This window comes from Carassius carassius, chromosome 7 (assembly GCF_963082965.1).
Source record: "Carassius carassius chromosome 7, fCarCar2.1, whole genome shotgun sequence".
Taxonomy (NCBI): Eukaryota; Metazoa; Chordata; class Actinopteri; order Cypriniformes; family Cyprinidae; genus Carassius; species Carassius carassius.
Window position 1 is genome coordinate 26,694,188 of NC_081761.1, and position 18,527 is coordinate 26,712,714.

Sequence of the window (18,527 nt, forward strand, 5' to 3'; positions counted from 1 at the left end):
ATGAGGCATGTTTCCTGTTGGTTCATAGCTGGCTTGTCAATAGGTAAGATAATCATAACATGACTTTTTTCTGTTTTCAGCCATGTCTAGTAATACAGTTTAGAATAATGAAGGTATGAAGTTAAAAGTAATAATCAGTTGTCTCTCCTTTCTTTCTGCACAGAGTGCTGCCAATTGATCTACTCTTGCCTGCAGCATGAGCCAACAGAACACCTTGATTTGGGCATGAATCTGCACCATGAATGGTTTACGGTACTGAGCTAAAAATACTTTAAGAATTTTATATTAAAAATTATGAAAATTTTGGAAGCTTTTTGTACATATAGATGACAAGTTGTTACAGGATGTTTCCAAGTCAAGATATGACAAAATAATAAAGTTGATTTTTGCTTTTATCTCAGGGCACAGATATTAAAAAAACTGGCATATAGTGGCCATGCTTCCCGTCATCCTTGCAAACTCTGTGAAAAGAATTAGAAAATATTCATGATTTTATAAATAACCTTTATAATAGCATGTTTTTTTTTTCATTTAATATTAGTATATTTATATCATTAACATAAATATGCATAATAATGTATTTGTATATTATTGATTAATATTGTTTGTTTCTGCCTGGTGTTATAATATTGTATCTTGTATGGTCTTATGTCTTGTAGCATGTATTAGAATTTTACTTTAAAATCCATTTAAAAAAAGGTACTTTTTAAATTGATACATGAAATTGTAGAAGAAATGATAGTGCTCTAACAACAGTTATTAGCTGAATACATTAACAATCGAAAATTGACACTGAACATAAAACAAATACATGAAGTAAACGCAAAATAAAAAATGATGTTGCTGAGTGTCAGTTTATGACATTGTCTGAAATACACAACTGAGTTTAGAGTTGTGGTGTGTCTCTTCCATTTTCCAAAAGATTTATTTTACAGTAGTTTAATAAAAGTAAACTTTTCCTAAAGCTTACTGTTGAATTCCAGTGTTTCCGCATCCCTCTATTTATGATATGTACTGTAATAGACATAGACTTGCAAAACTATTTCTGATCGAAAAGGCAGTGGAATAAAAGATAAGACCAAAACGATTTAGTGAAAAAAAAAAAAAGTCACAGAAAAGATGAAAAAATCTCTGTTCCAAACCCGTAAGACCTCCGTTTATCTTTGGAACATGGACAGTATAGACCCCTTAAAAGTTTGCAACATCTCCGGGCTTAGCTGGAGGCAAAAAGAGGCGCGGACGCAATGTTGACAAGCGTAAGCTAGCACGTTTTAGGAGAGATTTATTAAACATGGATGCAAAAGAAGGTTCGGAACTGTCCGAATATGTACAGTCACTGACTCTGTGGGACCGTGACAGCTATTTTTGTAAAATAACTCTCGTGGATGGAAGCAGGCTACCTGACCCGTATGCCATATGGCCATATGAATTACTTTTGGGTGGTTTGGGGAATTTTGTCAAGGCTTATTTCTAATGTAACCTATCACTGGGCTAACTATGATTAGCAATGTGTATTATTTTAAGAGACCATTCAAAGGATGGCACACACATCTATCGCTGTATGTTTGTTTAACATTTAAACTAGCTAGTGCGCTGAAGGTTGGCGACTTTTCACCTGTAAAACAGAAACTTGTTGATTTACTAGATAAAACCAACACACCAGTTCATATGCATAGATTATTTTTCCTGATATGAAGTGTGCACTGCAAACACGATCATTATTTATGATCATCTCCGTCCAGTCTGTACGCTGTATTGCATTCAACCACAATTGTCTTCTTGATTTCTGTGAAGGAATGTCTGCCGGGATCTGGTAAAACTTTAGTTTTGAAACAAAAGTGCTGTTCCTTCTATTCTGGCAGCCAAAACCACAACAAGAAGACATTTTAAAGTCAAAACCTCAAACTTTTAGCGCACCTGCTATGAGTTCTGCTTTATGTTTTGCCTCCAGCTAGAGCGGTGACGTCACAGTGACGTAGGTGATTAAGGGGTCTGTACCGTACACACAGCTTCAATGGAGGGACTGAGAGTTCTCGGACTAAATCTAAAATATCTTAAACTGTGTTCCGAAGATAAATGGAGATCTTACTGGTTTGGAACGACATGAGTTATTAATTACATAATTTAGATTTTTGGGTGAACTATCCCTTTAATGACATAATTTAGATTTTTGGGTGAACTAACCCTTTAACCCGCACTCCATACCAGCAAGTGGATGTAATGCATCATAGTTGTATGACAAACAGCCATAGAAAGTAAAGAAGAAGCAGCGGCAGTGCAGTGTTTACTGTAACCGCCGCTGCAGCGCCATCTAGACGCAGCGGAGCGACACTCTCCTACATCCTCCAGAAGAATGGAGGAAATAGACAAGAAGCTCAGAGCTGATGGCGTTCAGAAAAAAGTCATATCTCCCGGAAAAGGAGAACTTTCAACGTTTCCCAATGGAACAAAGGTAGGGTAACGTGCAGGATACATTTTATAGTAATGAAATGTCACAAGATTATGATTTAATGTGTCGAATTCTGAGCTGGAGTCGCCAGTTTTGACTTATTACATGGGCTTGATTTCGGATGAAGATAGCCCAAAGGCGTTCAGGTTAATGCGTTATGCATATATCGCAATATTAAAAAAATATTTCAACTGGTGTGTGTCGTGTTTTTTTTTTCTACACAGAGACGCTAGGCATTCAGATTTAGCCGGTAGCTAAGCTTCGGGAGGGATTCTTGATGCTACAGTAGGGCTGTTCGATTCCACAATTTTTGGAATCGATAACGATTCCAATTTCTGGTCCTGGAATTGAATGGAATCGACTCCAATAATCGATTCCTCACTGTTGTTTTCGATTCTTTTTTTTATGATTAAAAGGAACCTAATCTCACTCGCATGCATTTATCAAAATGTAGAGAATTTCAATCAAACTAAATGTCATAATGCAACAAATACCACAGGTATACGTTAAATTATTTATAATAAATAACCAAATTATTTTTTGTATTTTTCTCTCTTGAAAGGTGAAATTTCATTACCGCACAAGCCTCTGTGATGGCACTGTGTTGGATGACTCCAGGACAATGGGAGGTCACAGTAAACCTATGGAGCTCATACTGGGGAAGAAGTTCAAGCTTCCTGTGTGGGAGCAGGTGGTCACCACTATGACAGAGGGGGAAGTGGCTGAGTTCACCTGTGATGTTAAGGTTTCTGCCTTCTAATATGTACACATCTTCATATTTGTAGTATTACATATATGTGACCCTGCACCACAAAACCAGTCATAATGGTCAATTTTTTTAATACATCATATAAAAACGGAATAAATCAGCTATCCATTGATGAATGGTTTGGTAGGTTAGGACAATATTTGGCTGATATGCAGCTATTTGAAAATCTGGAATCTGAGGGTGCAAAAAAACAAAAATACTGAGAAAATTGCCTTTAAAGTTGTCCAAATGAAGTTCTTAGCAATGCATTTTATTGATCATAAATGAAGTTTTGATATATTTCCAGTAGGAAATTTACAAAATATCTTCATGCAACATGATCTTTACTTCATATCATAATGATTTTTGGCATGAAAGAAAAAACATTTGACCCATACAATGTATTTTTGGATATAGCTACAAATATACCTATGCTACTTATGACTCGTTTTGTGGTCCAGGGTCAAATATGATCAAATTATTGTTCTATTCTTTCTGATATTATTTTGGCTCAGTACTTATTGTTTTCCCTACTGTAATAGCACACAGCTCTCTACCCTCTGGTTTCTCTGTCACTACGCAACATCAGCCGTGGAAAAGACCCACTGGAAGGACAGAGACACTGCTGTGGAATAGCTCAGGTTCACTCGCATCATTCTATGGGTCACCCTGATCTGGATAAGTTGCAGGCCAATCCTCAGCCTCTAGTTTTTACTCTGGAAATGCTAGAGGTGAGAAACAGTAGCTTAATCTAATTTTTGGTTGTGGAGTTTTACGAGAGCTCCAATAACTGCACGAACAGCATCATAAATAAAATTCCTGTCTGTTATATGTGCATTTTAAGGTGTTAAAGGGATAATTCACACAAAAATGAAACATTCTGTCATCGTTTGCGCACCCTCTACTTGTTCCAAACCTGTATGAGTTTCATTTTTCTGCTTGAGCTATCTTGAAGAATGTTGGTAGCCATTGAGTTCCATAATTGTATTTCCATACTATGGAAGTCAGTGGTTACCGTCAGCTGTTTGGTTAGCAGAATTCTTCAAAATAGATTGTGCTCAATGACTGAAAGAAATTAATTAATATCACTATCCCTTTAAATAAACTATTATATGCATTTCTACTAATTTGACAACAAATATACTAAATTTCAAAGTAGCTGTGGGTAATTCCCGCTTGATGTTTTTAACAAAGCTGATTCATGATTCTGATTCTCTTCTTCCTAAGATCTTGCCCCCTGGATCCTTCCAAATGGAAATATGGGCAATGACAGATGAGGAGAAACTGCAGGTCATACCACAGATCCATGAGGAGGGAAACACACTCTTCAAGAGTGGAGATATTTCAGCAGCTTCTGAGAAGTACTACAGTGCCATAGCTTGTCTGAAGAACCTACAGATGAAGGTTAGCCTTAAAAGTCTCTCCTTAATTACCTAGACGCAGTGTGCGCCAGGTTCACTTTTTTACAGTTGCATAAATTCTAATGTTTTGTCGACAGCTATTTACAAAAGTTCACTAGGTTTGGAATGAAGTATTTGTAAACCTGCCGTCCCAGAAACTTGGAAGTAACCCTGGAGTTTTCTGCCAAAATAAGCATGCGTTCTGCTTTTAATGCTTACAAGTGAGAAAATAAGACGCAAGCACCATGATTTTGCAATGGTTAAGTAATTAATATACTTAATATGAAATATGAATTTTTACAGTGCAATTACAATAGTAGTATATTCCTGTCTTAACATTTTAATATAGAATAATCATTGTTATTATTACCTCTAATATCAAATTATTTTTTTCACATTGTTTGGCTAAAATTCCAGTGTTAAAGGCGCAATATGTAATTTTTCTGCTTTAAAAATAGCAGATATCACTATATCTATGTTACATATATTTTTTTGTTGTGTACTTACATTATCCCGACAGTTTCCACAAACTTTCAAATCCGGAGAAAATTATAGTTTAATTAGAAGACACGGCACGTTTCTTTATTTCCGTTTTGGCGCCCGTCTATGGCGTCATATAAACTTTGACCCCTCTAGCTTATCTAACTTCCTGCGGAACCGCCAAATACAAAGGAGAACAGAAGCAAAGACGAGACGAAGAAGAAAAAGTAGTAGCTAGCCTTGATCGAGACTATTATATTTTATATTTATATTGTTTATATTCGTATTTATACCTCAATCAATAACTTAGTTATGGATCATGATTATGCTTTGCCTGCACGTTCTGTGAAGCGCAAACGTACGAGTGAAATAAATGACCTGAGAAGGTTTTGGGACGAAGAAAAAACGAGACACGGGTAAATATTAGAGTTGCATTTCCAAGATAGAGAGAGCTTCGTGACCAGCTGAAACTACAGAGAGATGCTTGCATTCTAATAACAGGTATGCATCCATTCAGCTAACTATATCTATCCGTATATTTTGTGAAACGATGATGTCTTGTGTAAAACGCAGGCGGACTAGCTCTCATGTAGAGTATAATGTAAATCTACATGTGTTCTATATCTAGCTGGATAAAGTAGCTTCAAATGCAGTTCACTATCTTGTTCGATATCATAGTATAAACGTAGTCTAATTATAATTATTAACGAAAGGCAACCGTGTTTTTTTTAACATATATTATTACTAGCTAGATGGAATATTGATTTGATAGGGGTCTGATAATTCATATATCTCTCCGTTCGAAAATACGTGATTGTCAAAATACTAAGGCCGGTGACACACGCGCTGCTGCTACTGTAGGTGACATAGAGGGAGACCGCCGACAGTCCAGGCTCTTGTCTTCATGACAACAATATCTATACTTCATGTTGAACATAAATATAAAGCCAACTGATAAAGGACACCGTCAACAGTATTGACGGCAAAATAGACTATGTTTGACAGGTGCAATATTTGAAAATCGATAATTATTTATTTATTTTTTAAATTACATTTGTATCTGAATTTATGTCAACCTATAGACTTTCAAACATCAAAATGTCATGAATTAATATGTATTTGTGTACAAAATTACATATAAACATATTTTCCTATTATATTTTGCCTGGAAACGCTTCCAACACGCGTGCGTGTCGCGTGAAAAATAGGCGTCGGTTCTATTTCTAGCATGCACACGTTTTCCGCGCGGCTCGAGCCGGGCCTGAGACACGCGTCTCACGCAGGCAGTCTGCAAGCTCTAACCTACGCTTGCGCCACGCATCCAGTGTGTCGCCGGCCTCAGTTAAAATGAGTGAGGAATGTGGGGAGCGACAGAGCGCGTGTTCCAATGAACAACAACTCCCATGAGCCTACGCTCTTTCCCGACATCAAAGTACGTCTCATGTTATTATTTTGATTGAGTGACCCCTGGTGGCCAAAAATTCCATACTGCACGTTTAATGTAATGTGGACTAAGAAACCATCACAACTGAAACAAAAAGAAAATAGTTGTAAGTCCACTTTAAAGTCCAGTTACAAATCAGTGCAAAGTTCATACTTGGGGTTGCCAAATGATTAGAGGTCAGATGCCCCAATCAGACCTTTTCTAATAAATAGATACCATTTTCCTCCTAAAGTGGCAACCATGTGCACATGCTCTCTCTGGCCTGAAAAAGAGCACTAATGATCTGAAAACACAGACAAACATGTATGTTGGAGTTAAGCAGTCTCCATTGAAATATTCTGCTCAAATGAAAGTGTCATATAGCCAGTCTGCATTCCTCTACAAGGCCGCTTGAGCTATTTGCTGTGACTAAATTTGAGAGCAAACTTTGACAAAATAATAAATCCAAATATGAATCTTGCATATGTTGTTTGCAATGCTCTTAGCTGGGTACATGCATTTACTACCTCTGTGCTACAATTCAAGGTTGTTTAATAGCGAAATAATTATAATATTAATATTTAACTTTTTAAGATTTTGTGAGTTTTCATCATAGTTAATGTGTATAAAAAGCAGGATACTACATGGGGTAAAATAAATACTGTATATGAGCTGACATTTGTGCTCATAATAATAATTATCAGTTTGACCATTTTTGTGCAGCCCAGGCCGAAAGTATATTATTATATTCCTCAGGGTTGGTAATTTTACTATAAACATACTCTCCGTTTATAGGAGCGTCCGGGTGATGACCATTGGATCAAACTAGATCTCATGATCACCCCTCTCCTCCTCAACTATTGCCAGTGCAAGCATCTTTTGGGCCAGTACTATGAGGTTTTGGACCACTGCTCTTCTATCATCAACAAGTACAATGGTATATATCAAAACAATTACAACACCCACATACCCCCAAGCCTAAATTCTTTACAACAACCCACTTTGTTCATTGATTACAAGTCTAGCTGTAATTACATCTAGGCATATCAAAGAAGCCTATTTTAACTTCTACAGTATTTTTAGGTAAATGAAAAGCTGCACTATGATCACGTTCCTTACAAACAAGCTATCAAAAAATAAGACTACACTGTTTTTAAAAAAAGACTTTGTATGAGCGTGCTCCCACCATGAGTAACATTTATCATTTGTATTATAGGTGCCCATACTCATTCTTTTTCTTTCTCACAGATAATGTGAAGGCATATTTCAAACGAGGGAAAGCTCATGCAATGGTATGGAACGAAGCACAGACAAGAGCTGACTTTGCCAAAGTTATTGAACTAGACCCATCACTTGAAACCTCAGTTGCAAAGGAGTTGAGGGTAATGGAGGATCGCATTCGGGATAAACAGAAAGAGGAGAAGGGATGCTACAAAAACCTTTTCAACTACAGCAGCAAAGCCTCTGCTACAACTTCCACGGTTAGTTCAGTCTTCTGTCTCAAAAACAGTATCTAAATGAGTGAATATTGATAAACTAAAGCTGCTCAGTTAAGTAATGTACTGTTTTCCTCTCTTTTTAGGGCTGAAACAAAGATGAAAGACCAATTTTACATTTAGAAGGATGCAGTAAGGCCACTGTCAAGTTGGAGCACATGCACTATAACTTAATTCCTCACAAGTTCATATTGTTTATCCCCTCCTCATGTTTCATTAGTGTTAGTTAGTTAATTAGTTCCATATGTTTCAAATTGATTGATACACCATTGAGGAGGGCATAGCTTTAAATGCACTTGAATTCATCCATTTATCCCTGGAGTAATCCCCGTCATTTATCTCCTGTGAACCAGAAATGGGGTAAATAGCGGGTTACTGCCTTGTTACCTTGTGTATTCAGTCTTTGGATATATCTGATAGAAACAGTCACAGATTGAACCCTGTTTCTTAAGTTCAGTGCTTTTTAACAAGGCCAGTCTGAACGAACCAAACTTGAAAGACTATCTGAAGATAAAATGTTAGTCTGGATAAATAGGATTTCTTTGACTATATCCCCCTTTCCCTCAATTTTTGTGCTGATATTTTGTATTTATCATGTTTATAAGTTTTTTATTGCTATTACCCTCATTGGCTTCATATGTATACTACATTTTTTATATTGAAAGATAAAGGAAATTAGAAGGAACAATGATAACACTGGTAATGGCACATGTAAAAGTATCACTGAAACCATATTCATTCACATTGTGTTGATAATTAATGGAATTGTCAGTTGTATCTATGTCACTACAAATCAATTGCTATTTTCAAAATGCTTTTTAAACAGGTGTTGTTGCAACTATTCTGCATATGTTGTGACTGAATCAAAATAAAAGTTATTTGAAAATCACTTACCCCCCATTTGCAAAAGCAATTCATGCATTCAGTGGAACTGAAAATCTGACAATTTGTTTGTTTTGTTTTTTTATTTAAATACAGAATTGCAAAAATTGGGCTTAAAAAATTTCTATGCTGATGGACTTATCACTACATGAGGTGCACATCGGGGAGATAGCTATGAATGATGGACAAAGGTCAATAAGAAAGATAGAAAGATGTGGTGTTGTAAATAGCTTGGCAAAGAGAAGGAGCATGTTTATGAGAAATAGAACAATGGGGAGGCAAGTACCAGAGGGAAAGTGTGTGCGTGTGTGTGGATGTTATGTGCGAGCACTTCGCTCTGTCTCTGCTAGACACTCCCTGACAAGAGCACGTGCGTGGATGATACCTGATAAAAGACAGAAACACAAATCAGCCATTTCAGACAAGTAAACATTTATCCAAATAACAAGACTTAAGTGCTAACATACAAATGTGCAAAATGACTACTGTAAGTAGTTTTGTTGATTGACAGGCCATGGACCAGGTAGCACTAATGGACTAATGGACCAGGTAGCACCAATTGTAAAATACTGTCTTTGGATGTACACAATAAATTGACACTAAAATAAGCATTACATATCAGACATTACAAGTTACAACTTACAACTTCAATAATTAATCAATATAATTTAAAGAAATTATCTATAGTACAAATAAGTGGCTTACTTGCACTGGAATTAATGGCTACTGGAATTCTGAACACTTTACTTTTTCTATATTAATTTTAATTCAGTGGCAAGCGCCACAACCTGACCTGTAAAGGTAGCTTAGTAAGAAAGTCTTTGTGCTGATGAAAGAAACATTGCCCGTCTAAACTCAAACAGATCTGAAAATGCAGAAAACTATCACAACTACCCTTAGGCTCACATTACTCCAGGGGACTAAATGTTACAGTCTGTTACAAATGTGCTGCACACACTTTATGCCAAAGGGTTTGGAGTACCTCTCTTCAGCCTCTCCATGGCACTTTTGCTGCCAGCATAGGTAGGACGAATTTCACGGCTCATCTCTTCAATGACGGAGAGCAGCTCACTATAGGTAGATCCCTGGGAAACTTTAACAGGCTACAAAAAAACAAGAAATGTCAGAGTAATATAAATCCTCTTTATGAGGTGTATCCACTTATTCCTTATTATTTATTCTTCAACAGAAGTAAGTCTATGGGCGAAACCTCTGGTTCATTATTTGATATAGGAAAATAACGAGAAGTATTATAGCGCGCAGTAATTGGTAAAACTGTTTGCACTACAAACCAGTGTGTTCATAATTAAGATAATACATTAAAATAATATGGTAAGACACACCAATCTGCAGTATCAAGCAGCAAAACGAGCGGTGTTGTACAGCTAAAAAGACATGAAGCAAGACCCATAAAGTTTACAATTGGCTGTGCCAGAATAAGGTGGATATATATATATATATATATATATATATAATAAAATAAATCTATACATATGCACACTACCGGTCAAAATTTTAAATAATTAAAATTTTTATACATGTTTTTGTAGTCACCAAGGCTGCATTTATTTCATAAAAATTGCAAAGTTACATTTTTTATTATTATAATTTAAAATAACGTTAACTATTTGAATATATTTTAAAATCTAATTTTCAGCTGTCATTACGCCTTCTGATCCGTCAGAAATCTTTTTAATATGCTGATTTGGTGGTAAATTTTTTATAAATTATTGATGCTCTATTGATAAAAATGGTTCTGAATATTAGTGTTTTTGTTGCTTAATATTCTGGTGAAAACAAAATCAGGATTCTCTGATATACAAAGTTAAAACAAACAGCATTTACGTGAGATAGTAACAACATTTATAATGTTACATACGTTTTCTGTCACTTTTGATCAATTAAATTAGGGGTGGGTGATATGACCAAAATCTTATGTCACGGTACGACTAATTTTATATATATATATATATATATATATATATATATATATATATATATATATATATATATATATATATATAGTGGCCAATCAAATCAAAGTAGGCAGGGTTTACAGTTTATAGAAGCAGAGCACAAAGTATCAGTTTAAAAGACCAAATCATTTAATAAGTCAACTTTTAACTATACGTTTTACGATAGAAATATCCAGTGATGCAAACTACTCAAAAAAAAAAAAAAATTGCAAATATGGCCATTTTGCGAGAGGGAGAGATGTGTAAATTGTCTGCATCTATGAAGCTGAGTTTAGTTACTTAAACAGTGATTTTAATCCCCCTCATTGCTGAGAAATATAAAGTAGTGATTCAGTATCAATTAAAAAAAGTCATGTGGCAGCGCTGACAACAAGTTTATGAGCTTCTGAATGTTACTTTTTGCACAGATCTTAGCCAGTGGTGTGTGTGCGCATGCATCAATTAAAGCAGCACATTAATATACAATGGTGATTAAACTGAACTGTTTTAATGCAGTGGCCTTGTCACACACACACACACAGTGGTGTTCATTACGAGCCTCAGAAAGTATTTGCATGAAAATCAAATATGCCTATTTTTTTTATCGTATCATTTAAAAATGTGTACAGATTGCATTGGGGGGGGGGGGGCACAGTGGTTAACCATAAAAATTTAAAATGGCACATCACGCCAAAAGGTTTCCGACCCCTGCGATAGAGCATAATGAGATAACATAAAATTCAGCCTTGCCATCACAAGAATAAGTAAATTTTTAATTAATAATAATAAAATTAATTTGAATGTAATATTTCAACATATCAGCATTTTTATTGTATGTTCCTGTATTTTTATTAAATGTATGCATCATTGGTAAGCATTAGAAACTACTTAAAGACAATTTCAAACTTTTAACCAGTAGTGTATTTATTACAAATAAAACAGACCCTTAGGGCACTTATCCTAATTTAAATTCTGCAAATTTATCTAAAAGCCCACTGTTATCAGAAAATGAACTTACTTGTACAAAGCCCATTGATGGTGGACCAAAGTCACTAAATGCTGGTCTAAAGTTAGAAGAGGAGGCCAGTGATGGAGATGAGCCACATGATCCTAAAACCAAAGAGCAAGAGGAAGACCAATCACAAATCAAGCAAATGTCAAAAGGCCAAACTCAACCAATGATATCTCGCCACCCAGTGTTAATATGAAAGGAAGTGATGTCAAATACAGCCAATATTAGATGCACTGATGTGATGGCATGGCACACTCACAAATGAGTAAGAAAACGGTTAGCTTTTGAACGTAATCGCGATAGGGTGCTGTTAGCAGAACAATGTACAACATTAATGTAATGAGCGAGACAGATGGCTCCTTTGACTCCTCCCCCTTTATCCGTGTCTCTGACCTCTTTTACAGTAAGTTCTCTGACCCCTTTCTCCAGGATTAAAACGGTGCGTTTGAAAAGATGATGCACAAAAATACCTCAAATGGAGAAAATATGAATGCATAAAAAGAAGTGAATGAACCGAGAACATAACGAAACTCACCTGGTGGCGTGTGGTTGGAGCCGGTGGGTGCGGGGGCGATCGGCTTGTAACTCATATTTACACCGCCGTCGACTGTAACCTCGCCTGATGGAAACTTTCTGCTTATCTTCTGAATGTAACCTCGATGGGCTTTAGTATCTGAAGCAGGAACGACGATGGCTTAATGTGAACACAAAGAGTAGATATACATAAACGTTTAAGAGGTGAGAGACATGAGAAAGGCTAGCGGGCAGAAAAGACGGTCCTCTAAACTTAACCGGCTTCAGACCGTGCCTTCTCCATTTAAACCCCCTGGAATTGACTGACTTTTTCTTTATTTTCAGCTAGGGCAAAACAAGGAGTCGTTTTATATAAATACGAAATATATTTGGTGTATTAAAGAGTGGAGGATGGTTGTAGTGGTTTATGAAAGGTAAATTTAACTACCCACCTCTTCTTCCGCGAACTCGCTCGACAGCGACACGCGCTAAATATCCAACAAGCCGACAAATCAAACAAACAACAACCGTGAACACTTCGCGATACGCTGAGCACTTAAATACGGTTTCTGGTAGCCGGTTTACACTTGTTCGAGGAGGTTACCGAGGTATAACGTACGGGAATAGTTTCGTTGCACGGAGGTGTCAGCGGCTTTTCTCCTCTCTTCCTGCGCGTGCTAGCCTGCTATGTTATTTTCCCATGATACTCGGCAAAAAGAGTGACTGCGTCATCAGGCACGCGCCTTTGCCCTCTCTCTTCCACAATGAAGATTCCATTCTGGAATTTTCTTGTTGAGGTGTTTGGAGAGAGTGGACAACAGTGAGTTGGGAAAGCATATGTAAAGTGGATCATCTTAATATTTATTTATTTAGTTTTTTTTTTTTTATAGAATGGCATATAATAATATAGAGAATAAAATGGATAAGTCAAAACCGAAAAATCTGCAAGTAATCACTACTGGTGAGATCTAAAATATAATGTATATTCAACAATCGAATGTGAAAGCTACATAAAAAAATAACTTAAAATATAGATGTTTACTGAACACTCTGAAAGCTGTTTAAAGTAAAGTGTTTTTTTAATCTGGATGTTTTAGCTGTTGGCGATTTCAGGCTTCTTTTACGCACTGGGTGAGATGGATCCATTGTAATCTTTTTATTGGTGCATTAGATGTGCCGAAGGGAGATCAGTACCTATGAGTCCTTTCTGTGCCAAACTGACAGAAAAATCTTCACAATGGCAGTTTAAATAGATACTAAACTGCTGACTGGTTTTAGACTTCCCTTAATTTTTCTGATGACGTGGAGTTTTTGATGAGCATTTCTGATGAGGTGGTCTGTTTTGATTTGCCCTTTTTAATGCAGCAAATAGGTACCTATGAATTTATTTGAAGTCTGTAATGGTAATTTGTTTTCTGTTAATGCATTGGGAGTTTGGTCTGCAGGAAAACCACTTGAAATCACTTATGCATATGTACTTCAGTAGCCTAAATGTGACAGATTGTAGGAGTGGAGGTTATTTCACCGTCATCAATTTAAGCACCTCCCCCAGTCACATATAGACAGAAAGCACTTACATGCTGAAATCAGATCTGCTTCTAAATGATTAATGCTATGCGTACTGTTCAGTACATTATTTGCAGTCATATAGGCCTATAGCTTATTAGTGTTGCCAGAGAAATTGTTGTAATTTATACAGCATAATCTAGTAATCTGTAGAGAAACAGACAGCTTGAGCTCATATTAATAGTAATTTAGGCCTACAGTAAATGCAAAGTACTTTAGTCAATTGGCTACAAGACACAGAAGCCATTCATTTAAAGAACTGCTGCGTCACACCAACCACATTTTCCACATTGACACTTGTTTTCATAGCCAAGATAATTTGTGCATTTTCATACTCGCTCTACATAAAAAGAAGAATTACAACAATTTTGCTGATATGACATTTAACTTATTTCAGTTAATGGTAAAGAGGAAGACAGAAAGGTCTGATAAAACAATATAATTAGAATATATGTAAAAGCATTTTAAGGCAAGTACAAAAACAAACAAGAAGTGGTATGATCTGTCAGTTACATGGCTACTTTGAGATTTTTGTGGAGTCGTGGTGCCTCCTCTAATGGGACAGCATAAAGCAGTGACTGCATCAGAGCTGCTGATTCTGAAGTCAGTCCTTCATGCTGCATTTCACTTAGCTGCTGCTCGGGACAGGGGAGCGTTTGCTTTCGACTCTGCTTCAAAGCCATGGATCTTTCAAACGATAAACTATCTTCCATCCGAAAGTGTATTTTGGTAACTTTACTGGTCGTTTGTTCATTTCAACTGTCCCGATCAAAGCGAGTATTCAAATGTCCTTCAGGATGCACTTGTACGACAGATTCAATCATTTGCGTCGGTTCGTCTCTCATACCGCGGACCATACCGAGTGACATCAACTCTCTGTAAGTGCGATGTTCTTATGTTCGCCTAACAATTTATTTGCGAAAATGTTTATAATTGTATTAAACATAGTGGGTTATAGCCTGTATTCGTGTTTCGAAACTGAACGTGCATCGTAGTGTTTGGTACAAGTCAATAAATGAAAGAAGTGGCGTAGGCTATTTGTTAATTTATTTAATTTATTTTTTAGGAGTATTGTCAATTGCAGTTTCACAGAAATCAAGGAGTCTATGTTCTCGCTCATGCCTTCACTGCAGTTACTGTAAGTGACTGCTGCATCCCCCTTTTTTAATATAAATGTACCTGTTTATCTGCATTATAAAACATTAACACTTTGAATCCAAGGCACTCTTTATTATGCTGGTCATATTTAAGTTTTAGAATTTTCTGACGTATTTCTGGCATCTTTTCTCTTCTTAGGCTCCTTAGTTCTAATTCATTTTCTGAAATCAAAGAGGATGCATTCTCAGGGCTTCCTCATATTGAGTATTTGTAAGTATTTGTACAGCTTTATATTGATTTAAATAAATTATAAAAAATGTTGGATGCCTGGACCACTTTATCTGAATGCCTGCAGAGTTATTGATTGAAGTACTTTTTATAGCTATTTTGTCTTATTTTATTTCTTCAATCAGATTTATTGAAGGTAACAAGATTGAAGAGATAAACAAATATGCCTTCAGAGGACTTCGGGGTGTTACACATCTGTAAGTATATGACATACAGAGAGCAAATCTAGGTTGTATTTATTTAGACAGATTTCTGGTATGCATCATTTACTTTAGTAGGCTGAGTGGTATATGTTTTTGTTTAATATTTTGTGTCAGATAGTCAGTACATTATGTGATGTATTGGTGTCGTCTTGAATTGTATTATAAGGTACACTGTAAAGTACGGTGGCCGAGAGAGCTCAACGCACTGCAATTTAAGAAAACACATGCAAATTGAAAAAAACACCAGGAAATAAAAAAAACATCTTCATCAGTTTGACAACACAAGTGCTGCAAATCCTTCACAACACATGCATATAACGAAACGCGGTGCAAATCCTTCACAACACATGGATAAAACACATGCGAAAATACATTTCTATTTTTTATTATTTATATTCACTTATATATTCACAAGATGTATTGACAGGTTTTAGGATATATATGTCCAAATGTTCCAATTTCTAATAGGTTTCATCTTTTTACTTCATATGTCAATATATTTATCATATGGAAATCTAATATATGTATGTACATTACATTTGCGTAAAGTCTTCTGTTCATTTGTATTGATTAATTTCCTCTCTGTTTTTGCAGATCATTAGCGAACAACAATTTAAAAACACTGCCCAGGGGTCTTTTTTCTGATCTACGCTCTTTGATTGAACTGTGAGTTTTTTAGTTCACTGTTTACAAATGTGTACATGTAATCAAAATGCAAGACAACCACTTATGCTAAATAGCTGGGAAACACAAATATTGCAGTCACATATGATTTAGTTTATTTAGAGGGTTTTTATTATTTAATGTCTAATAAACAGAGATCTGCGTGGGAACATGTTCCATTGCGACTGTGAGTCCATGTGGCTGATGCTGTGGTTGAAACGATCCAATGCCACCATCTCTGATGTTTATTGTGCCAGTCCATCTGGCATGAAGGGCGTATTGTTAAAGGATGTCCCAGAAAAACACAGCAAGTGTGTCTCCACAGGTAACTAAATTTCTGTTGCTTAGATATGTCCAATTTTATGTTTAAATTTGCATTGGTTGTCTTGATAAATGGAGTGAAAAGGTGTGAATAAAAAAGTATGATTTGTTTACACTTGTTTATTGACAATGAATGAATGTGCTTCCATGTCTGGTTCTTTTTCCCATCAGATTTTGTTGAACACCAAATAGTGAATACTCAATCAATGTCAGCAGATATCTTCTTTCACAAAGATGATATATATGTCGCTATGGCAGTTCCAAATTCAGACAGCTGCATAATCATGGAATGGGATCACATTGAGACTAAATTCAGGCCTTTTGATAACATCACAGGTTTGACTCCATAATCATTTCTCATATGTCATAAAAATGAAAGTGTATATAGATGATGATTTCATTTTTATAAATATATTTCAGGTCGGTCTGTTGTTGGATGCCGTTCTGTTCTTATCAACGAACAGGCATTTGTCATTGTTTCCCAACTCTTCGATGGCTCCCTGGTCTACAAATATGACCAAGCACAGAATAAGTTCACCAAATTTCAGGCAGTTGAAATGCTTAATGTGTCCAAGCCGAATGACATTGAAGTCTTCCAGATTGGAGATGACTGGTTCTTCCTAATTGTGGACAGTTCCAAAGCTGGAATGACTACTCTGTTTAAGTGGAATGAAACTGGTTTCTACCCGTACCAGTTCCTTCATGAATGGTTTCGTGATACCGATGCAGAGTTTTTTGATTTAGATGGCAAATCTGTCCTCATACTCGTGAGCCGTTCCCAGGTTCCTGTTATCTACCAATGGAACAAGAGCACCCAGAAGTTTGTTCTCCATGATGAGATAGCAAATATGGACGATATTGTCAGTGTGAAGGCCTTTAGGATTAATGATGTTCCCTACCTTGCGCTTGCCTGCTACATCGGTGACTCAAAAGTCATGAAGTGGACGGGCAAACACTTTGAAGAAGTACAGGGCTTGCCTTCACGTGGCGCCACAGTATTACAGCCCATCAAGTTCAAAGAGCAGCACTATTTGATTCTGAGCAGTGATTATTCTTTCTCCCAGATCTTCAAGTGGGATGAGGAAAACCAGAAATTTATCAAGTTCAGGGATGTGTATGTTCAGTGGCCACGCTCATTCACAGCACTGTCCACAGACCAGCGTGATTTTGTGCTGGCCACCAGCTTCAAAGGCAAAACCAAGGTGTTTGAACATATTTCGGTGGATTATAGCAAATGAGGCATATGCTGTTATTCATTGCATCTGTGTAATTGCTAAGATAAAACTCTATTCTTCAATATATGTATGCAAGTAACTATAATATTTATGAATGTAATGATTCTTCAACAAATGCCTACCTTCTGTCTTGCAAAAGCTATTTATGCAACATTTTCTATAAAGGTTTAAATAAATAATGCTCTGTTGCTTTATTTATTCAGACCTTGAAAATACCTGACTGTTTGATTATATCAGGGCCCTTTGAAATCATTTCTTTGTGATATATGAGGTTCACCAAAGGTGCTCCGGCTTCAATCCAAAAGAGCGTGCACTTGTCAGCTTCAAGCTTATTCATCCTAATGAGCTGGTTTGACTATATGCAAGCATGTTTGTTGGTGCTGAGAAGTGATATTATTCAGTAGAGACCCTCAGTGTTATTGCCTTTGATGAATGAAAGCTTTAGAAATGTAATTATTAAATTATTTATTTATTTATTTTTTAACAGAGGATGATCCTTTATTACGGTAGCTGGCTGAGGATAGTACTGGATGCACATTTGAAAATATATTATTGATAATAAATAAAACAGCATCTTCTATTCATGTTTGTTTGTTTTTATTTACACACACACACACACTCACACACACACATTTCAGTACCCGGATCCTTCTTCTGCGCAGTCATGATGTTGTAATTGATGCAGTATGTGGTCTGGCATTGTCATGTTGGAAAATGCAAGGTCTTCCCTGAAAGAGATGATGTCTGGATGGGAGCATATGTTGTTCTAGAACTTGGATATACCTTTCAGCATTG

At 36.3% G+C, this 18,527-nt stretch overlaps 3 protein-coding genes across 6 annotated transcripts; 2 read left to right on the top strand and 1 right to left on the bottom strand.

Annotated features, from left to right (window-relative positions):
- Positions 1-2,301: 2,301 nt before the first annotated feature.
- On the top strand, positions 2,302-8,210 carry aip (aryl hydrocarbon receptor interacting protein). Of its 2 annotated transcripts, XM_059553261.1 has the most exons (7): positions 2,305-2,452; positions 3,012-3,194; positions 3,740-3,928; positions 4,425-4,601; positions 7,296-7,437; positions 7,749-7,981; positions 8,083-8,210. In XM_059553261.1, exons 1-7 carry the CDS (start codon positions 2,354-2,356, stop codon positions 8,086-8,088), a joined length of 1,029 nt encoding a protein of 342 aa, XP_059409244.1. In that variant the 5' UTR covers positions 2,305-2,353; the 3' UTR covers positions 8,089-8,210. The 2 variants fall into 2 exon arrangements, with proteins under 2 accessions (XP_059409245.1, XP_059409244.1); XM_059553262.1 differs by lacking the exon at positions 3,012-3,194 and having other exon boundaries at positions 2,302-2,452.
- Positions 8,211-8,942: 732 nt separating this feature from the next.
- On the bottom strand, positions 8,943-12,512 carry LOC132143802 (cyclin-dependent kinase 2-associated protein 2-like). Its single transcript, XM_059554343.1, has 4 exons — positions 12,381-12,512; positions 11,852-11,943; positions 9,861-9,981; positions 8,943-9,263 (listed from the first exon to the last, which is right to left on the bottom strand). Exons 1-4 carry the CDS (start codon positions 12,433-12,435, stop codon positions 9,196-9,198), a joined length of 336 nt encoding a protein of 111 aa, XP_059410326.1. The 5' UTR covers positions 12,436-12,512; the 3' UTR covers positions 8,943-9,195.
- LOC132143801 (leucine-rich repeat LGI family member 2-like) lies at positions 12,196-18,316 on the top strand. 3 transcript variants are annotated; one of them, XM_059554341.1, is made up of 8 exons: positions 12,196-12,284; positions 14,991-15,062; positions 15,221-15,292; positions 15,436-15,507; positions 16,108-16,179; positions 16,332-16,501; positions 16,669-16,833; positions 16,918-18,316. In XM_059554341.1, the coding sequence occupies exons 2-8, from the start codon at positions 15,031-15,033 to the stop codon at positions 17,733-17,735; spliced, it is 1,401 nt and encodes a 466-aa protein (XP_059410324.1). In that variant the 5' UTR covers positions 12,196-12,284; positions 14,991-15,030; the 3' UTR covers positions 17,736-18,316. The 3 variants fall into 3 exon arrangements, with proteins under 3 accessions (XP_059410324.1, XP_059410323.1, XP_059410322.1); XM_059554340.1 differs by lacking the exon at positions 12,196-12,284 and adding an exon at positions 12,496-12,583; XM_059554339.1 differs by lacking the exon at positions 12,196-12,284 and adding an exon at positions 13,107-14,802.
- The last annotated feature ends 211 nt before the right edge of the window (positions 18,317-18,527 follow it).